This window comes from Sciurus carolinensis, chromosome 12, assembly GCF_902686445.1.
Source record: "Sciurus carolinensis chromosome 12, mSciCar1.2, whole genome shotgun sequence".
Lineage (NCBI taxonomy): Eukaryota > Metazoa > Chordata > Mammalia > Rodentia > Sciuridae > Sciurus > Sciurus carolinensis.
Window position 1 is genome coordinate 75825936 of NC_062224.1, and position 23543 is coordinate 75849478.

General features: G+C 37.3%; 1 protein-coding gene across 6 annotated transcripts in view; it reads right to left on the minus strand.

The window, feature by feature from the left end:
- Positions 1 to 23543, minus strand: part of Rps6kc1 (ribosomal protein S6 kinase C1) — a 214870-nt gene that overhangs the window by 84560 nt on the left and 106767 nt on the right. For all 6 annotated transcript variants that reach the window (XM_047520351.1, XM_047520349.1, XM_047520350.1 and 3 more), the window contains one exon: positions 17234 to 17349. In XM_047520351.1, coding sequence (XP_047376307.1) covers positions 17234 to 17349 — 116 coding nt within the window. The remainder of the gene's footprint in view (positions 1 to 17233; positions 17350 to 23543) is intronic.

Sequence of the window (23543 nt, forward strand, 5' to 3'; positions counted from 1 at the left end):
ATAAAAGTTACATCAGAAAAAATGAACAGAGAACATCATGAAATAAAATCATCAATAAAAAAATCTCATACTTCTTATATGTAACATTTAAATTGGGTAAAATCCCACAGATCTATTCCTTTCTTCAGATGGCAAAAGGAAACATAAATTCACAGAATTTTAAGAACAGAAAGAGACTTTAGAGATCAGATTATACATTCTGTCTCTGTCTTTTATTTTCCCCCAGATGAGAAAACTGAGAAGCAGCAAAGTTAAACAATCTAAGACAATAAAACTAGGCAATAGATAAGAAGGGATTAAATCTTACTTATAAAAGATCATCAATAAGGGTAACTTAAGCACCTTGTTTAAAAAGGAGACAGTGAAATTCTAGGCAATATGGCTGGCTGATTTCCTTGATGAAAAAGGTAAAAATAGGGCTGGGATGTAGCTCAGTGGCAAAGCGTCTGCCTTGCATTCGCAAAGCCCTGGGTTCGACCCCCAGTTCCAAAAAAGACAAAAAAAAGAACCCCACCAAAAAGGTAAAAATTTTCACTTATACTGACTAGCACTAAAGAAGACAATGACCAGAGAAGAAAGTGTGGTTGCAATCTATATCAGGACTAAAGACGGGTTCAAAGGGGAGAGACGCAGTAGGAACAATGATCCAACAACCTTCAAAAGCAGAGATGCAAAGATATACCACTCAATTGGCCATGCCCCTGGCCAGCTACTCTGGCGGTTCAGGTTCTGTCTCACAACTCTTTTCACTACCATGCTCTTTACAGCCACTATCTGTGGACTGCAATCACATTAATATAAACCTATCTACCATTCCAGTTCAAAATTCTCTAAACTTTTTCACTTATAATTCCCCATTCTCAGTGAGCACTACTCTACTCCTACTCTTCCTCAGTGCAATGTCTCCCCAAACTTCAACATGTAAAGGACCAAGTTCAAATGGAGATTCTGATTCAGTAGGCCTGGGAAGGGAACTTGAAATTCTGCATCTCCAAGTTTCCAGGTGATGTTGATGATGCTGGTTCACCAACCCCATTTGAAACAGGGATAGCTACTCCTCAAATAATCTGAGAGAGAATCACCATTATTGGAGGAGAGAGGAGTACAAAAGTAAGGGCAAAAGGAAAGGACTAGGATCCAAGATGGCGGACGACAGGGTGACCACATCTACCGCCGCTCCAGAACTCAGGATTCAAGAAGGGGAGGTAATGAGAGACTCAGACCAACATAGAGCCGCAGGGTGAGTCTCTCCCACCGGGTGAAGTTCGGCCGGGCAGCAGGCCCAGACAGGGGCAGCTTCTTGGAGCTGGGCAGGGCAGCTAGAGTCTTCCCCAAGCAGCCCTGCTCCCTCCGGCGGCAGGCATGATCCACAGGCAGCTTCTAGAAGCAGGCCCGCCCAGTGAGAGCTTTTCCACACAGAGCCAACCCAAGCCCTGGACCCAGCGACGGGCCCCGGCCTGCAGGTGGCTTCTGGGACCAGGGCAGGGCAGTGAGAGACTTCCCCAAGCAGCTCTGCTCCCTCCGGTGGCAGGCGCAATCCACACCAGCTTCTTGGAGCAGGCCCACCCAGTGAGAGCTTTTCCACACAGAGCCAACCCCAAGCCCTGAAACCCAGCGGTGGGCCCCGGCCCGCAGGTGGCTTCTGGGACCAAGGCAGGACAGGGAGAGGCTTTCCCCAAGCAGCCTGGCTCCCTCAGGCGGGGGCAGGCTCTGTCTATAGCCAGCTTCTAAGAGCAGGACCACCTACTGAGAGGATTTCAACACAGAACCAGCCCCCAGCTCTGGACCCAGTAGCGGGCTAGGGGCAGCTTTCTTCGGAAGCACTGCATTATCAAGTTCCTCCAAGACTTCAGGCTACTGAAGGCTGGGAGGTGATATAACAGAAATCTACAAGGACTCTATAGGCCAATAGAGGAAAGCTGCACTATCTCAGAGTCCCACTATATCTGACCAATATGAGAAAACAAAGGAAGAAAATGTCCCAAACAAACCTAAATACCATATCAATAAAATCCAATGACAGCACAGCAGAAGAAATGTCAGAAAGGGAGTTCAGAATGTACATAATTAAAACAATCAGGGAAGCAAACGAGGAGATGAAAGAGAAAACACAGGCATTGAAGGAAGAGATGAAAGAGCAAATGCAGGCATTAAATGATCGCACCAATCAACAGTTAAAAGAGCAAATACGGGAAGCAAAAGATCGTTTCAAAAAAGAGTTAGAGGCGATCCAAGATGGCGGCCTAGAGGGAGACTGCACCCCCGGTCGCTCCAGAACCCAGGAGTTAAGAAGGGGAGGCATTGAGAGACTCGGACTGAAGTGGAGCCACGGGTGAGTCTGCCCACTGGGTAAAGCTCGGCCCGGGTGACAGGCCCAGATAGAGGTGGCTTATCGGAGCCGGGCAGGGCAGCTAGAGTCATCCACAGGCAGTCCTGCGCACTCCGGCGGTGGGCCCCGCCCACACAGCCAGCTTCTCCAGGTTCTCGGAACGGAACTGGCCCGCTAGTGAGAGCCTGTCTGAACAGAGCACGCTCCGAGTCCCGGAGCTGCTGCAGTGCAGTGTACTCCTGCAAAGAACCAGCGGAGAGCCTCGATCTGCAATCAGCCTCAGGGATAAGGACAGGGCAGCCGGAGACCTCTTCAGGCGGCTCTGCCCACTCCGGCTGCGGGCTCTCTTCACGGGGCGATCCAAGATGGCGGCCTAGAGGGAGACTGCACCCCCGGTCGCTCCAGAACCCAGGAGTTAAGAAGGGGAGGCATTGAGAGACTCGGACTGAAGTGGAGCCACGGGTGAGTCTGCCCACTGGGTAAAGCTCAGCCCGGGTGGCAGGCCCAGATAGAGGTGGCTTAGCAGAGCCGGGCAGGGCAGCTTGAGTCTTCCCAAGGTAGTCTTCCACACTCCGGCAGTGGGCTCTTCCCACACGGCCAGCTGCACGGTGCAGGCCCACAGTGAGAGCATTTCCGCACAGAGCCAGTTCCAAAACGTGGAACCAGTAGGGGGCTAGGGGCAGTATTCTTCGAATGAGCTGCTTTATCAGATTCCTCCAAGACATCAGGCTACTGAAGGCTGGGAGGTGATACACTGGAAATCTACTGGGACACTATAAGCCAATAGTGGAAAACTGCAATATCTCAGGGTCCCACTGACAACTGACCATTATGAGAAAACAAGGGAAGAAAATGTCCCAAACAAACCTAGATACTACATCAATAAAACCCAATGACAGCAGAGCAGAAGAAATGTCAGAAAGGGAGTTCAGAATGTACATAATTAAAACGATCAGGGAAGCTAATGAGGAGATGAAAGAGCAAATGCAGGCATTGAAGGAGGAGATGAAAGAGCAAATGCAGGCATTAAATGATCGCACCAATCAACAGTTAAAAGACCAAATACGGGAAGCAAGAGATCATTTCAATAAAGAGTTAGAGATACTGAAAAAAAACCAAACTGAAATCCTTGAAATGAAGGAAACAATAAACCAAATTAAAAACTCCATAGAAAGCATAACCAATAGGATAGAACACCTGGAAGACAGAACCTCAGACATTGAAGAAAAAATATTTAACCTTGAAAACAAAGTGGAACAAACAGAGAAGATGGTAAGAAATCATGAACAGAATCTCCAAGAACTATGGGATATCATGAAAAGGCCAAATTTGAGAATTATTGGGATTGAGGAAGGCTTAGAGAAACAAACCAAAGGAATGAACAATCTATTCAATGAAATAATAACAGAAAATTTCCCAAATCTGAAGAACGAAATGGAAAACCAAGTACAAGAGGCTTATAGAACTCCAAACATACAAAATTACAACAGACCCACACCAAGGCACATTATTATGAAAATACCTAACATACAAAATAAAGACAGAATTTTAAAGGCCGCGAGAGAAAAGAATCAAATTACATTCAGAGGGAAACCAATAAGAATATCAGCAGATTTTTCAATCCAGACCCTAAAAGCTAGAAGGGCCTGGAACAACATATACCAAGCCCTGAAAGAAAATGGATGCCAACCAAGAATCTTATACCCAGCAAAACTTACCTTCAAATTTGACGATGAAATAAGATCCTTCCATGATAAACAAAAGCTAAAGGAATTTACAAAAAGAAAGCCAGCATTACAGAACATTCTCAGCAAAATATTCCATGAGGAAGAGATGAAAAACAACGATGCAAATCAGCAACAGGAGGCGCTAGCCTAAAGGAATAGCCAAATAAAGGAGAAACCAAATCATGTCAAAAACAAATATGAGTCAATTGACTGGGAATACAAATCATATCACAATAATAACCCTGAATGTTAATGGCCTGAATTCATCAATCAAAAGACACAGACTGGCAGATTGGATTAAAAAGAAAAATCCAACAATATGCTCCTGCAAGAGACACATCTCATAGAAAGAGACACCCATAGACTAAAGGTGAAAGGATGGGGAAAAACATACCATGCACACGGACACAGCAAAAAAGCTGGAGTATCCATCCTCATCTCAGATAATGTGGACTTCAAACCAAAACTAGTCAGAAGGGATAAAGAAGGACATTACATGCTGCTTAAGGGAAGCATAAATCAGCAAGACATAACAATCATAAATATCTATGCCCCGAACATTGGCTCATCCACGTACGTCAAACAAATCCTTCTCAATTCCAGAAACCAAATAGACCACAACACAATAATACTAGGCGATTTTAACACACCTCTCTCACCACTGGATAGATCGTCCAAACAAAATTGAATAAAGAAACTATAGATCTCAACAACACAATCAGCAATTTAGACTTAACGGACATATATAGAATATACCATCCAACAAAGAATGAATACACTTTCTTCTCAGCAGCACATGGATCCTTCTCTAAAATAGACCATATTTTATGCCACAAAGCTACTGTTAGTAAATACAAGAAGATAGAGATACTACCTTGTACACTATCAGATCATAATGGATTGAAATTAGAAATAAATGACAGAATAAAAAACAGAAACTTCTCCAATACCTGGAGACTAAATAATACACTATTATATGATGAATGGATAACAGAAGACATCAGGAGGGAAATAAAAAATTCTTAGAAGTAAACGAGAACAAAGACACATCATATCAAAATCTCTGGGACACTATGAAAGCAGTACTTAGAGGAAGATTTATTTCATGGGGTGCATTCAAAAAAAGAAGTAGAAATCAACAAATAAACGAGTTAACACTACAGCTCAAAGCACTAGAAAAAGAAGAGCAGACCAATACCAAAAGCAGTAGAAGACAGGAAATAGTTAAAATCAGAGCCGAAATCAACGAAATCGAAACAAAAGAAACAATCGGAAAAATTAATAAAATAAATAGTTGGTTCTTTGAAAAAATAAATAAAATTGATAAACCCTTAGCCACACTAACAAAGAGAAAGAGGGAGAAAACTCAAATTACTAAAATTCGGAATGAACAAGGAAACATCACAACAGACACGAGTGAAATACAAAACATAATTAGAAGCTATTTCGAAAATCTATACTCCAACAAAACAGAAAACCTTGAAGACATCAACAAATTTCTAGAGACATATGAACTACCTAAACTGAACGAGGAGGACATACACAACTTAAATAAACCAATTTCAAGCAATGAAATAGAAGAGGTCATCAAAAGCCTACCAACAAAGAAAAGTCCAGGACCAGATGGGTTCTCAGCCGAGTTCTATAAAACCTTTAAAGAAGAGCTCATTCCAATACTCCTGAAACTATTCCATGAAATAGAAGAGGAGGGAACCCTACCAAACTCGTTCTATGAAGCCAATATCACCCTGATACCTAAACCAGACAGAGACACATCAAGGAAAGAAAATTTCAGACCAATATCCTTAATGAACATCGATGCAAAAATTCTCAACAAAATTTTAGCAAATCGCATACAAATATATATTAAAAAGATAGTGCACCACGATCAAGTGGGTTTTATCCCAGGGATGCAAGGTTGGTTCAACATTCGGAAATCAATAAATGTCATTCACCATATCAACAGACTTAAAGTTAAGAATCACATGATTATTTCAATAGATGCAGAAAAAGCATTTGATAAAATACAGCATCCCTTCATGCTCAAAACACTAGAAAAAATTGGGGTAATGGGAACATTCCTAAACATTATAAAGGCCATCTACGCTAAGCCCATGGCCAATATCATTCTAAATGGTGAAAAACTGAAAGCGTTCCCCCTAAAAACTGGAACAAGGCAGGGATGCCCTCTTTCACCACTTCTATTCAACATCGTCCTTGAGACTCTAGCCAGAGCAATTAGACAAACCAAAGAAATTAAAGGGATACGAATAGGAAAAGAAGAACTCAAACTATCCCTGTTCGCTGATGACATGATTATATATTTAGAGGAACCTGGAAATTCCACCAGAAAACTTTTAGAACTCATAAGTGAATTCAGTAAAGTAGCAGGTTACAAGATCAATGCTCATAAATCCAATGCATTTTTATACATAAGTGATGAATCTTCAGAAAGAGAAATTAGGAAAACTACTCCATTCACAATAGCATCGAAAAAAATAAAATACTTGGGAATCAATCTCACAAAAGAGGTGAAAGACCTCTACAATGAGAACTACAGAACACTAAAGAAAGAAATTCAAGAAAACCTTAGAAGATGGAAAGATCTCCCATGTTCCTGGATAGGCAGAATTAATATCGTCAAAATGGCTATACTACCTAAAGTTCTATACAGATTCAATGCAATTCCAATTAAAATCCCAATGATGTACCTCGCAGAAATAGAGCAAGCAATTATGAAATTCATCTGGAAGAATAAAAACCTAGAATAGCTAAAGCAATCCTCAGTAGCAATAGCGAAGCAGGGGGTATTGCAATACCAGATCTTCAACTCTACTACAAAGCAATAGTAACAAAAACGGCATGGTATTGGTACCAAAATAGACAGGTAGATCAATGGTACAGAATAGAGGACATGGACACAAACCCAAATAAATACAATTTTCTCATACTAGACAAAGGGTCCAACAATATGCAATGGAGAAAAGATAGCCTCTTCAACAAATGGTGCTGGGAAAACTGGAAAACCATATGCAATAGAATGAAACTAAACCCCTATCTCTCACCCTACACAAAACTCAACTCAAAATGGATCAAGGACCTCGGAATCAGACCAGAGACCCTTCATCTTATAGAAGAAAAAGTAGGTCCAAATCTCCAACTTGTTGGCTCAGGATCAGATTTCCTTAACAGGACTCCCATAGCACAAGAAATAAAAGCAAGAATAAACAACTGGGATAGATTCAAACTAAAAAGCTTTCTCTCAGCAAAGGAAACTATCAGAAATGTGAAGAGAGAGCCTACAGAGTGGGAGAATATCTTTGCCAACCATACCTCAGATAGAGCGCTAATTTCCAGAATCTATAAAGAACTCAAAAAACTCTACACGAAGAATACAAATAATCCAATCAACAAATGGGCTAAGGAAATGAACAGACACTTCACAGAAGAAGATGTACAAGTAATCACCAGATATATGAAAAAATGTTCAACATCCCTAGTAATAAGGGAAATGCAAATCAAAACCACCCTAAGATTTCATCTCACCCCAATTAGAATGGCGATTATCAAGAATACAAGCAACAATAGGTGTTGGCGAGGATGTGGTGAAAAAGGAACACTCATACATTGCTGGTGGGGTTGCAAATTAGTGCAACCACTCTGGAAAGCAGTGTGGAGATTCCTCAGAAAGCTTGGAATGGAAACACCATTTGACCCAGCTATCCCACTCCTTGGCCTATACCCAAAGGACTTAAAATCAGCATACTACAGAGATACAGCCACATCAATGTTCATTGCTGCTCAATTCACCATAGCCAGATTGTGGAACCAACCTAGATGCCCTTCAGTTGATGAATGGATAAAGAAACTGTGGCATATTTATACAATGGAATATTACTCCGCAATGAAGAATGATAAAATTATGGCATTTGTAGGCAAATGGTCGAAATTGGAGAATATCATGCTAAGTGAGATAAGCCAATCTCAAAAAACTAAAGGACAAATGATCTCGCTGATAAGCGGATGAGGACATATAATGGGGGGTGGGAGGGGCTAGCATTAGGTTTAGGGTTAGGTTTAGAGTTAGGCTAAGGAGAGCAGTAAGAATGAAGGAAAGAAGGACTGTGTAGAGGGAAAAGAGGGGTGGGAGGGGTGGGAGGGGTGGGAGGGGTGGGGGGGAGGGGAAAAATATAATAAACATCATTACCCTATGTAAACGTAAAAAAAATAAAATAAAAAAAAAATTAAAAAAAAAAAAAAAAAAAAAAAAAAAAAAAGAAAAATAATGGGGGGGGGGGGATTAATCTTAAACCAGATGTTAGAACATATTACAAAGTTTCTGTAATTAGAAGACAATTGTATTGACAAGTGAATAAACAGACAATTAATGGAATCTAATAGAAAAGCCAGAAATAAACCTAACTGCACATGGAAATTTAGACCATGATTACCTCACCACCTGAAATCAGCAGAGAAAAAAAAAAAAAAAAAAAAAAAAAAAAAAAAAAAAAAAAATTCTTAGAAGTAAACGAGAACAAAGACACATCATATCAAAATCTCTGGGACACTATGAAAGCAGTACTTAGAGGAAGATTTATTTCATGGGGCGCATTCAAAAAAAGAAGTAGAAATCAACAAATAAACGTCTTAACACTACAGCTCAAAGCCCTAGAAAAAGAAGAGCAGACCAACACCAAAAGTAGTAGAAGACAGGAAATAGTTAAAATCAGAGCTGAAACCAACGAAATTGAAACAAAAGAAACAATCGGAAAAATTAACAAAATAAATAGTTGGTTCTTTGAAAAAATAAACAAAATTGATAAACCCTTAGCCACACTAACAAAGAGAAAGAGAGAGAAAACTCAAATTACTAAAATTCGGAATGAGCAAGGAAATATCACTACAGACACGAGTGAAATACAAAACATAATTAGAAGCTATTTTGAAAATCTGTGCTCCAACAAAACAGAAAACCTCGAAGACAATAAGTTTCTAGAGACATATGAATTACCTAAACTGAACCAGGAAGACATACACAACTTAAATAAATCAATTTCAAGCAATGAAATAGAAGAGGTCATCAAAAGCCTACCAACAAAGAAAAGTCCGGGACCAGATGGGTTCTCAGCTGAGTTCTACAAAACCTTTAAAAAAGAGTTCATTCCAATACTCCTCAAAGTATTCTATGAAATAGAAGAGGGAACCCTCCCAAACTCATTCTATGAAGCCAATATTACCCTGATACCTAAACCAGACAGAGCACACATCAAGGAAAGAAAATTTCAGACCAATATCCTTAATGAACATCGATGCAAAAATTCTCAACAAAATTTTAGCAAATCGCATACAAAAATATATTTAAAAGAGTGCACCATGATCAAGTGGTTTTTATCCCAGGGATGCAAGGTTGGCTCGACATCCGGAAATCAATAGATGTCATTCACCATATCAACAGACTTGAACTTAAGAATCACATGATTATTTTGATAGAAGCAGAAAAAGCATTTGATAAAATACAGCATCCCTTCATGCTCAAAACACTAGAAAAAACTGGGGTAGTGGGAACATTCCTTAACATTGTAAAGGCCATCTACGCTAAGCCCATGGCTAATATCATTCTAAATGGTGAAAAACTGAAAGCATTCCCCCTAAAAACAAGGCAGGGATGCCCTCTTTCACCACTTCTATTCAACATTGTCCTTGAAACTCTAGCCAGAGCAATTAGACAAACCAAAGAAATTAAAGGGATACAAACAGGAGAAGAAGAACTCAAACTATCCCTGTTTGCTGATGACATGATTATATATTTAGAGGAACCCGGAAATTTCACCAGAAAACTTTTAGAACTCATAAGTGAATTCAGTAAAGTAGCAGGTTACAAGATCAATGCTCATAAATCCAATGCGTTTTTGTACATAAGTGATGAATCTTCAGAAAGAGAAATCAGGAAAACCACCCCATTCACAATAGCATCGAAAAAAATAAAATACTTGGGAATCAATCTCACAAAAGAGGTGAAAGACCTCTACAATGAGAACTACAGAACACTAAAGAAAGAAATTCAAGAAAACCTTAGAAGATGGAAAGATCTCCCATGTTCTTTGATAGGAAGAATTAATATTGTCAAAATGGCCATACTACCAAAAGTGCTATACAGATTCAATGCAATTCCAATTAAAATCCCAATGACGTACCTTACAGAAATAGAGCAAGCAATTATGAAATTCATCTAGAAGAATAAGAAACCCAGAATAGCTAAAGCAATCCTTAGCAGAAAGAGTGAAGCAGGGGGTATCGCAATACCAGATCTTCAACTCTATTACAAAGCAATAGTAACAAAAACGGCATGGTATTGGTACCAAAATAGACAGGTAGATCAAAGGTACAGAAGAGAGGACATGGACACAAACCCAAATAAATACAATTTTCTCATATTAGACAAAGGGGCCAAAAATATGCAATGGAGAAAAGATAACCTCTTCAACAAATGGTGCTGGGAAAACTGGAAATTCATACACAACAGAATGAAATTAAACCCCTATCTCTCACCCTGCACAAAACTCACCTCAAAATGGATCAAGGACCTCGGAATCAAACCAGAGACCCTTCATCTTATAGAAGAAAAAGTAGGTCCAAATCTTCAACATGTCAGCTTAGGATCAGACTTCCTTAACAGGACTCCCATAGCACAAGAAATAAAAGCAAGAATCAACAACTGGCATAGATTCAAACTAAATAGCTTTCTCTCAGCAAAGGAAACTATCAGTAATGTGAAGAGATAGCCTACAGAGTGGGAGAAAATCTTTGCCACTGATAGAGCACTAATTTCCAGAATATATAAAGAACTCAAAAAACTCTACACCAAGAATACAAATAATCCAATCAACAAATGGGCTAAGGAAATGAATAGACACTTCACAGAAGAAGATGTACAAGCAATCAACGGATATACAAAAAAATGTTCAACATCTCTAGTAATAAGAGAAATGCAAATCAAAACTACCCTAAGATTCCATCTCACCCCAATTAGAATGGCGATTATCAAGAACACAAGCAACAATAGGTGTTGGCGAGAATGTGGGGAAAAAGGTACACTCATACATTGCTGGTGGGGTTGCAAATTAGTGCAGCCACTCTGGAAAGCAGTATGGAGACTCCTCAGAAAACTTGGAACGGAACCACCATTTGACCCAGTTATCCCACTCCTTGGCCTATACCCAAAGGACTTAAAATCAGCATACTACAGAGATACAGCCACATCAATGTTCATAGCTGCTCAATTCACAATAGCCAGATTGTGGAACCAACCTAGATGTCCTTCAGTTGATGAATGGATAAAGAAACCATGGTATACATATACAATGGAATATTACTCCGCCATAAAGAATGATAAAATTATGGCATTTGCAGCCAAATGGATGAAATTGGAGAATATCATGCTAAGTGAGATAAGCCAATCTCAAAAAACCAAAGGACGAATGATCTCGCTGATAAGCAGATGATGACACATAATAGGGGGTGGGAAGGGTTAGTGTTAGGGTTAGGGTTAGGGTTAGGTTTAGGGTTAGGGTTAGGGAGGGGGGCAAGAATGGAGGAAGGAAGGACTGTATAGAGGGAAAAGAGGGGTGGGAGGGGTGGGGGAAAGGGAAAAATAACAGAATGAATCAAACAACATACCCTATGTAAATTTATGATTACACAAATGGTATGCCTTGACTCCATGTACAAATTGAGAAACAACATGTATCCCATTTGTTTACAATAAAAAAACAACAACAACAAAAAAGACTACATAGGCTAGGTACAGTGATGCACACTTGTAATCCCAGCAATTCAAGGCTGAGGGAGAAGGATTACAAGTTTGAGACCAACCTCAACAATTTAGCAAGACCCTGTTTCAAAATAATAAACAGGGTTGGGGATGTAACTCAGTGTATAGTGCCCCTGGGCTAAATCCCCAGTTTAAAAATGTTCTCACGTGTGCTTGCATCTTCATGTCTTCATTCTATGCTTGCCTCAATAGAAATGAATTGCTTAAGGTTTCAATAATTAGCACATAATTATGTACTAATTTTGTATTTCTTTTTAGTTGGTGAAGAACCTTTATATGTGGTGCTGAGAATCAAACCCAGTACCTCACACATGCTAGGCAAGTGCTCTACCACTGAACCATAACCTCAACCCACTAATTGGTACATAATTTCATTCCATCCTTAAATTCCCTCTAAAAGCCCTCCCAACTTCCCATACCTGTTTGCTAGTTACATATTTGAAAGTGTATTTTTAGGCATATAGATTAAATATTACAGAATTCTGGCAAGAAAACAAAATCCAAATCCCATTTAAATGCAGACTCACTCATGGAAAAGTAGGAAAGGACATTACAGGATTGACTCATTTTATGTATGAAGATACCTCAATTTCATGCCCTCAGAATTCTGATTAAGGCTCTTCCACTGAGTTACTGCTGTGACTTTGACCATATCACATGGTTTTATAGCCTCATCTATAAAACACGTTAGTATGAATAATCTCTGGGGTTTAACTTGAATAAACTAGTTCTACTAGTTGAACTAAAACCAATACTTTTTAACCATTTTTGCTTAGATTAAACCATTTGATCTCCAGGTTTTAACACTGAGAAAGGCTATTTTGTAACAATGCTAGAGTCAGGGAGTTTTTCAAAGTTTTCTAAGATCTTAATGTGCTTTTGCTTTTTGTTTCCAGATTATTATATATGTCAGTGATTAAATGTAAGCACTTCTTTTTTAGTGCTAAAAAAGGAAAGCATTATCAAAAAAAGGATCAGGAATCGAATTCTAAACCCTGGGAACTAAATACACTGGAGTTCCTCAACTTGGTTTCTTCCATAGACTTTGCAAAGACTTTCCTGGGCAACTTACCAATCCTAATATCTAGTCTCCCACATTAGATCACATTCTATGCCTGACCTTTAAAGACAGCTCTATGACTGACTTAGAACATCCCAACTGTCATCTCTGCTTTGCCAGTGTCTCACTAAGGATGAAACAATAATTGTTCCAAAATATTTTCTAAAGAAGAAATGGAGAAACACCAACTAATAATACCAGTAAACAAAATGTACAATAGCAAAATATTAAGTAATATCATTGCAGTTGTGTTCAAAATCTACAAAATATTCAGAAAAGTCATATATTCTATGTATTAATGTTCATGCACACTTTTGAAATGGTATGGTAAAAATGTATTATACTTTAGAATATACATAATCTTTTATGTTCTAAATTTAGATCATTTACTGTCTTTTTCCAAATTTCATTGATCCTGAGTGTAGAATTCCTACAACTAAAAATAGCAGAAATGCTATTCTGAGCCTTCTCCAAGGAAACTCCCTTTCAATATTAATTCTTAACTCATTTCGAAGTCACTGACGATTTAAAAAAAAAAAGAAAGGAAAAAAACCTGTCTCATTTAGTTAAGATTTCACCTAAACTTCAAACAAAGCTCATTTTCTTTTTATCTGAAATCTACTCATTAAATTTTCTTGGAGTTTTTTAGTAACAAAGTAATAAAGAAAAGAAAAAGGATAAAAAAAAGTACTTCTATTTCTTTCTGTTCTTTGAGAAGGATATTAACACACAAATGACTGAGAAATTTAGAACTTTAATATTTACCACACAAGTGTCTCTGAAGTTCAATAAAGAAAACTTGGGTAGAGGGGGCCATTATTTAGACAGCACCAAAGGGGGAAAATGATAACTGACAAAAATCTTAAATGCCAGAAAGGATTCTTTTACTTACATAATCAATCAGTCTAGAAAGAAATGTTTGCATACTGATTCAACAGAGAAATAGTATCTACTCTGTGCAGAATTTGAGCAAATGAAGTTAAATCATTTATATCAATCCTCTCATTGTGCTGGTTGAAATTCAGACCCAAAGATGGTTAAAGAAATCATGAATTCACCAAGTTAATCATGAACCTCTGGTATTCATGTGACTTAAATCACAGATAAGAACATAATTAAATATATTACTGACCAATAAGGGCCAGGCTTAACAGAATACTATATAAAAGGGAGAATAAAAAGCAAATGCTGGGGTTGTGTCTCAGTGGTAGAGCACTCCCTGAGCATTCGTGAGGCCCTGGGTTCAATCCTCAGCAGCACATAAAAATAAATAAATAAAGGTACTGTGTTCATCTACAACTAAAAAAAAAAAAAAAATTTTTTTAAAAAGCCAATGTTTACCATAAAACATCACACTTACTCTCCAGTAGCATCCTTGACTGAGAATTAAAAAAAAAAAAAAAATTCTACACACCAAATCAGATTAAGTGACCCTGTTTATCTTTTCTGATACAATTTCCCATGATTCCACATGGCTCTTACCATCTCTCTAACTTTTGTTTCAACTATAGGCATATTTATGACTTCAATTATGCTATAAGGTTTGCAAGAGCAAACATTATGTCATCTTTTGTGTACTTCCAAAGAATATCTAGATTTATGTGTACATAAAGTCTTAACAGATGCTTAATGAATTAATATACAACCTAGTACAATCAGCTATCCTGTATTAGATTTCCTTAACTTTATTTTCATTAGAAACTATGCTTATAGGAAAAAAAAATTTTTTTTAAGTTGTCAATGAACCTTTATTTTATTTACTTGTATGCAGTGCTGAGAATTGAATGCAGGGCCTCGCACATGTTAGTGAAACACTCTACCATTGAGCCATAACCCCAGTTCCCTTACAGGGAAATTCTGACTAATATAATTGAAGGTCCTGTTCTCTAAGTCAAAACTATAAGAAGACTTTATATATTTATTTGCCTAAGAAATTATGGCTCCAATGGAGTTGGAGAATATCATGCTAACTGAAATAAGTCAATCTCAAAAAACCAAAGGTTGAATGTTTTCTCTGATAAGTGGATGCTGACAGATGTGTAACAGTGGGGGTGGGGGGTATTAAAGGAAGAATGGAAGAATGTTAGATTGTGTCGAGGGAAATGAGCGGAGGGGGCAGGGGGAAGGAAAGATGGTGGAATGAGACAAATATCATTCCCTTATGTACATGTATGATTACACAAACGGTGTGACTCTACCACATTTACAACCAGAGAAATGAAAAGTTGTACCCCATTTGTGTACAATGAATCAAAAAATAAATAAAAGAAAGGAAAAAAATGTTTAAAAATAGAAAGAAATTATGGTTCCATAGAGGGAACAATGGGAAACTCTAACAGGGATGCATAGGTGATGATGATATTGAATGAGTAAGTATAAGGAGAAAATTCACAGTTAATGTTAAGGGAGTAAGTACAATGGTTAAGAATTTTTATATAAAAGATAGGGTTAGTATAACAAATAATTTATGGATTCACGTTATTTAATGTTCTTATCAATGCCCTACAAAATGAAGTTGAGAATGTATATATCAGGGTTGCAAACAAGGAGGGTTGCCAACTCCATGGAAAAAGGGAATTAAATCCAATTAATGTTTTGATGAATATCTCATTTAAAAGATAAAATTCAGTAGTGAAAAGTTAAAGGAAATAATAATGTCATTAAGACAACAATAACAGAGTACAGGAAAAATTTAACAAGCAGAACACAGAAGAGTCACAGTAATTCAAAAGCTGAAAATGAATCAGCAAAATAGATAACATTACTTAAAATGTAATTATGATGTTAGGGTAACAAATACATTAAGTTGAAATGTAATCTTTTTGTTCTATAATGAATAGTCAAACACCAATAAAATTCTCAGAATATAAGATCTTCACTAATAAGTACAATTTTAATAAGTACATTTTTTTCCATTTGTAGTGATAACTGTACTTTTTTTAAAAGTCATACTAGAAATGAAAATGGCTCAAAAAAAATCAGCAACAAAAAACTGCAAAGGTCAATGAATCAAGGTTAAATTTTGGGCTGTTCCTTTTTTTACCCCTAGCACCACCAAATAAAAATGTTTGAGATATTTTGTAATTTTTAAAAACTACATAAAGCAATAAAATATGTGGAAAATAGCATACAAAGCAGTGTACAAAGAAAATAGGAAGAATGGGGCTAGAATTTATTAAGCTAGTCTGCATTACATCTGGTCTTTATGCTAGGCAGGCACAAAGCTTATCTAACTGTGGGTTGTTGGATGGGGTGAGGAGGTGTATCCATGTATGAAGGTTATTTTTAACTTCATTTAATCCTAACAACAACCCAGCAAGGAATAATTACTATCCCCATTACTCAGATACAGAAACTAATGCCAATCTTTCATGACTTCAAGTGGCAGAACTGAATATGAACAAGGTTATCTGCCCCTTAGATCAATTAAAATAATAAACTAAACACTTTTCCCAATACCAGAATTTTTTTTTTTTAAGTGATACTGGTAATTGAACCCAGAAGTGCTGTACCACTGAGCATTCCTAATCCTTTTAATTTTTATTTTGAGACAGGATATCATTGAGTTGCACACACTGAATCAAATTGATGATCCTTCTGCCTCAGCCTCCATAGCTTCTGGGGTTATGGGCATGCACTATAGCACCCTGCTAGGAAATACAGTACTTAATTTGCATTAGAAAAGTTTAGTTTGATATAAAGAAAAAACATACAGAAAAGTTTCTTCCAGAAATGATTTTCAAGTCCAGATAGATCAGAGATAAAAATAGTAACAAACCACATTTCTAACATTTTAAGCATTTATCTATCTTAGAGACAAGTCTATTAGTAGTCTCAAATAACCTAAATATTGCTGCTCGAATGACTATATCTTTGAGCCACAGCAGATTCTCATAGGACTTGTGGATAAAGTGACAGTTTTAGCATGACTCAATAAAACTGTACAGGAACTGTACAGAATCATAATTTAAGTTTTAAGAAATTTAAATATAGGTCAATATCATATAGTAGAGATTACTGTCATTTTACAGCTGGGGAGACTTAGAGTACAGTTAAGGAATAATAAAGGGCCAAGAAAAGGAAAACACAAGTCCTGTTTGGTTCCACTTTTGGTGGTGTGCCATAATGCTTTTCCTTTTGACATTAAGTTAAGAAAATTATTAGTAAAATTATTAGTAAAATTCCAGAAACCAAAATTCTCAAATACTCCAATTAAAATAAAGCCAAAAGATAAGACATCAAAAAATAACAGTTAAAGAAAATGCAAAACAAAACATGAGACATACCTGAGATGTGTCATCCAGCTGTGGCTTTCCATAAAGGCTGGAGATACTTTCTGCCCGCATAAGATACTCTGCTGTTCTTCTCTTCACAGCTTCCCGGCGAGTAGGGCTTGACTCTCCTAAAGGAGAAAACAAAAGTCTGGTCTTGTGAAAAATAAACTTTTTCATTCCAATCTGAAAATTTACTTATTTTCACCCAAGTCATTTGACATTTCGCCCAAGTTGGTTTACATTTCTAACCATGAAGAGGAGATATTCAAACTGGAAAACACATTTCAATGAGGTCTAAGTATTACCCCCATGAGTTTCATGTACCCAATTCGGACATCATCTTATTTAAGTATGTCTTGAGAACTTGATGTATTTTAGGAGTCAAATATATTAAAAATATAGACAGGACTAGTCTGAATCCAGACCATATATAGCTGAACTCAAAAATAAGACCAAAAGCAATAGATATAATAGATATTTAATAAGAGTGTGACATGAATTAATATGCTATGGGTTACATAAAAGTACCACCAAACTGGAAAATAAAACCATTAGGAGTAATTCTAAATTCTAAAACTAACTGATTTTTGTAAGCTTCACGGTTTTTACAATTAGTAACAAATCTCATGTATCTTATAACTGAAAACAGGAATGTGATCTAAATTCCTATAATCTAAAATTATGTGAAACTGAGTATGTCACTGACCCTATTTGAGTCTCAGTTTCCCTATACAAACGGTATTCAAAATAGCCTCCAAAGAACTCTCAAGACGTCAATAGAGAGATAGGTGGTTAAGCCTATGGAGCACTGGGCTCTCTCCAGAATGGGATCGTTTTACCTATTTCATATGATGGACTAAGATACAGCATTTCATTTAAAAAAGGAATTCTGCTATAGTTTGGACCTGGACTCTCCCCGCAAAGGTCATGTTTTGTTAAACAAGGTCCCTAGGCTGGTGCTACTGGGAAGTGGGTGGGATCTACTAAGAGGCAGAGCTTAGACGGGGGGTCTGTAGCTTATTGAAGGTGTGCTCCCAAGGTGAGTATGGGACCCAGATCACTTCCTCTTTCCTTTCTTTTGCTTCCTGGCCAGTAGATGAGCATTTCTGCATTGCTATATTCTCCCACTTCAATATGCTGCCTCACTACAGGCCCAGAACAATGAGGCCATTCAGTCATCATTGAAACTTTCAAAACTGAGACCAATCTTTTCTCTTATAAGTTGATTATCTTAGTTGTCTGTTATAGTGATATAAAACATACTAACACAGATTCCATGTTGAAAGTCACAAAAGGTTGAAAAACCAGTGTACCATATGATCTTTAAGGGTTCCTTTCATAAATATGATTCTATAGTATTCTAAGAGATTCGTGACTCATTTAGATCAAAGCACTTAACAGATGGTACAATCATTATAATTCACTCTATGCATTTTCTGAATGAAGTTAACCAAAAGAAAGTAACCATGTAAGGAAACACCCTACATTACATTTCAGGAGTTATGTGAATTCTGGTTCTGCCTCTCACTGTGCCATATGCCCTGGAAGTCATATCTACTCTCTGACCTTCTTCCTCATCCCCTAAAATGGAAATAGATATCTCTAAGGATCATGGAGAGTGAAACAGACCAACATATATAAATGGAATTACAACAAAGCCAGTCATATAGGAAGCACTAAATTGTAGAGTTTTTAAACCTTTGTTTTTCTCTCAAAACTAAATCCTACAAAATGATATTTCCTAAACTACTGAAGAGAAATGAATTACAGTAAAGCAATATTTTTTCCTCAGAAGACCACTAGTGAAAAACCTTTTCCTATTTATTTCTGCCTAGAACAGCATCTTCTGCTTTTCTAGGAAATGCCCCTTTCTTCTGTCAGACTTCCCCATCCTCCCCCATGTCCATGTGGTTTGATGGAAAACTGTTCTGTTTCAGATCTCAGTTTCTCTAGCCACCAAGGTCTGTCTAGTTAGTGCACGGTGGGCTTCCCTGTACCAAGCTGGGCCAATCACAGAACCCTACTCAAGTGGCCACAGTTGGAGAAGGGAAGAATGGCACAACACAAACTGGACCTTCTCTGTTACTGAAGCTGTAAGTAAAAGGATCGAGAAGCACCAGCAGCCACAGCTCCTGCCAAGGGCAGAAGCAGCTGATCGGAAAGGAAGAAACTGATGCAGAGGGAAGTTGATATGGGAAACCAAAAAGAAAAAAGAAGCCCTAGTGTGACAGGGGTCCCCTGATTCCAGGTGAATCTATATTCCTGTCTTTTCTTTGCCTAAAGTAGTCCAAATATGGGTGCTGCCACATGCTTAACCAAAGAATTCTCATGGAATACAGACCTCAAAGAAAAACTGTAGTGAAGTTGAGATTGCAATTTTGCTAAATTACGTTCCTTGTACATCTTTTACAATATGATTCTAACTCTTCTCTCCTTCATGAGTAATTCATAAATATAACTGGTCTTGCCAGGGAGAAGGATCTCTATTTCTTTTTTAATTGTGGAACAATCTGTATTGCTAACCCAACTCCTCAAACAGCAATTAAAATGTTAGTATGCTTCTGCCTCTTGTCCTTAAAATCTCCTTACTCCTAAGCCCACTCAGTTGAAAAATGGGTGTGAACACAAACATCAACTAAACAACTGTAACACACTTTGAAGATACAATGTGCCACATAAATAACAAATATTCACTATTTCTAGACACTACTAGTGCTTTGTTAGGGTTTACTGTTTTGGACTCTGTTAATGCCAGTATCCCTAACTCTTCCCATTTCAGGTTACACCTTTCAAGTGCCAATTAACCCCCATTTGAAATTTTGGCTCACCTTAGGCTCAATTCCAATAGAAACTGTGGCACTTTCATTTTTTTTAATTCAGTGTGCCCTGAGTCTCAGAATTTGGCTCTATCTAAATTAACAAATTTGCCTCACAAAATAATTTGATATTTTAAAATGACAAGAAATAGAATACCTATGATTAATATAGTTTACTCATATTCTGTATCAAATGCTGTTTTTTAAACTCTGACTCTTCTGCCACTTTCTAGACAATATCCATAGTAACAAAGAAACAAGAACCATAAACCAGCAATTGAAATGGGACTCCTACTGAAGATGGTGAGCCCACTTTCATGGAAACTTACAGCCAAGTAATAGAAATACTGGAAGGCTTTTTCAATGTAGCATTTTATATACAGACACTATGATTTCTTCATAGTGTAAACCTTATAAAGGTTACAACTACTGCTGAGAAATAGCAGCAGCCAAGAATGAAAACAAGCTGCCTAAGAGGTTGTGAGTAGATTTCCTGAATAACTCATATTAATCAAATTATTGATAAATGTGATTGTAAAATGCTTAATTCACTCTAACTTCCTTGGTTTTTTTGTAGTTTGCTCTTCACTTTCAAACTACATGGGCTTGTATGACTATCATTCAAGGAAAACATATCTAAATTCAATCCCGTATTAGGTCATGTAGCTATTAATTCTTCGATAACATAGCTACACAGAATACTTTTCAAAGGGAATACACAGTTCCCCTTAAAGACAAATCAATACCTTCAATGAGTTTTCTCTACATTTCTGCTAATCATTCACATAGAGCAAGAATTTCCATTGGGTTTTGGCATTCAAAAGGAAAAAAAACTGCTTCCATTACTCAATAATTTAATGGTTAAACTTGAATGTCAACTTGGCTGAATTGAGAAACCACCTAGAAAATTGGCAAATCATCTTTCGGGTGTTATCTGTAATGGTGTTTCCAGAGATGATTAGCAAATGGGGATGGGGGATTGCCTAAACGTGGGTGGCACCACCCAACAGGCTGGGGGCCCAGGTGAAACAAAGAGCACAAGGGTGAGGGGACTTGCTTGTGCATTCAAACTCAATTATTCTTGAGCATTGCAATTTTTGCTGCTGCCATCAACTGCAGACATCAGACTGCAGATCCTTCAGTCTTGGAAGGCACACTAGACCCAGTGACTCTCCAGGGAGTTTCTAGGCCTTCAGTCTTGGACTGGGTTGCATCATTGGTCCCCTTATTCTGAAGCTTCCAGCTTCTTGAACTGAGCAGTTACTGGTTTTCCTAGCTCTCCAGTCTGCAGATAGCCATTGTGGGATTATCTAGCCTCAGACTGTATAAACCAACAATTAAATTGCCTCTTATAATTATATATATGTTCTCTGGGTTCTGTTCCTCTAGAGAACTCTGGCTAATACAATAATAACCTTTCTGTCAAGAAGATATGGTATACCATAAAAGATGTCTTATGTGGACTTATGTGACAACCCTACTGGTAAGATGGATATAGGATAACTACAGAATGTGATCTGTGAAACAATACAGTATAGCTGAGTAAATATGAAAGAAATTCCAAAGTTGTTACTGAAATTTCTAGAAACACTGGACCAACCTATCTTGCATTTCTCGACACCAATTCTGACTTTAGTCACTAAGAGAAGTTTTATAGAAGACAAGGTCTGTAAATAACAGAATATGGAAATTCTGACTTATCTAAGAAACTATCACTATTTGGTGCCCCTTCATTGTATCACATCCTATTTACAAAAATAAATTTTCTCTCTTTTATAATTAAAAAGATTAAAACCAGTGAAGTGAAATGTCTTTCTCAAGTACACAGTTAATGTAAGAAGAGCCCTGAACCTAAATCAGCTCTTTTACCATACTTCAGGGTACTTGCCATCAAATCAAGTTACCTTTCAATATAAAATAACTGAATTTGAGTGTGATTATTCTACTGTTGAGTAGAACAAGAAAACTACAAAGCACAAGACAAGCATAGGTGAGTATGGCAACAAAGATGGAGAGAAAATAAACATAAGAATTTGAGGAAAATGCCCATCAAACAATACAACAGAGGTAGAATCAGAGAGGAGAGATAACCCAAGATGACAGACACACATACAGGAAAATCTGAGCTATAAAAGGCATACTCCCATCTATGTCAAAGGAATATAGAGGAACACAGTCCAAAAACTGGCATGATTGGACTAAAAAGAGAATCTACATTTTGATATAATTCTACCAAAAACTTTGATAGCAGTATAAGTAAGGGAAAGATAGGTCTTTCTGGAAAGGGTGAGGGACTGACCTCTCACATATTTTTATTACCCAGACATTATATTTGGAAAACAAAGGTCTTTTCTTGTTTACCCACAAAAGAACAAAGAGGTATTTTTACTATGAAACTAATAAAACTGATTTCACAAACAGAATAAAAAGTTTGTTTAATTCTGCTCTTCTACCCTTAGTCACTAATACATGAATTTTACTATGCATATAGCAAACACCTCATTATTTATTCAACAAAAAGAAAAGGAATACTGAAAGTACTTGCTATTTAGACTTCTTGAAAGACAGCATGTCCTATATAAGTATTTCATGAGAAATTTTAAGGAAGTTTTAGTGGTATTTTCACTAGAATTTTATACCACATACATAGAACTTAATATATACATAAGACTGTACTGGTCACTTCTTATATTCTTATTTCTACTCCCAAGATACTTTCCATTAGGCCTTATGCTGCTGGGCTTGGTTCAAGCAAGCTTGGTTTCATTGAGATTTATCCCATTAGACAGTAACATCCAAATCAACCTGGATTTGCTGGAATGAGTTTGTGTGTGTGTGTGTGTGTGTGTGTGTGTGTGTGTGTTTAAAAACAACTTTCACATAAAAGAATACTCCTGTTTCAGATGGCCTTGGTAGCTACAGTTTTTTTTTTAAGTGATGATTTATATATTTAATGGTGTTTTGTTCTTTTCAGGTATAGCCTACCATTGCTGCCTTATGCTAAGTGTTCTAACAACAAAGGCAACCTTGGGAAAAAAACAATAATCTATGGTTCTACATGTCTACTACACACTGAAGTCATCAGCTTTTCCGTGTATAACATGAACCAGTCAGTTAGGGAATCTGCTTTCTGCAGGTTAGTGAGTCTCCTATTAATGTTTTAACAAAACCAATTGTTATGTGACCACTAGAAGTTCAAAAAGTCACCAGAGGATAGTAAAGCAAAAGTCACAATCATATTCATGCTCAAGCACTGTCTGATTGATTGCTTTTGATGTTACTTAGCATTTTTTTCTATTATCAGTAATACTGAATGAAAACTAGCATCAGATATACGTGTTAAATGCCTACAGAAACAGCCTTCTTTTAGACTCAACATTTTCTTTCTACTCCATAACTTATTTTTCTTTGTTTTGCAATTTAAGAGTACCCAAAAGACTATGACTGATGCCTTTTAAAATTACAATGCTAAGCCAGTTCCTTGTGATAATAACTCTAGTCCAAAG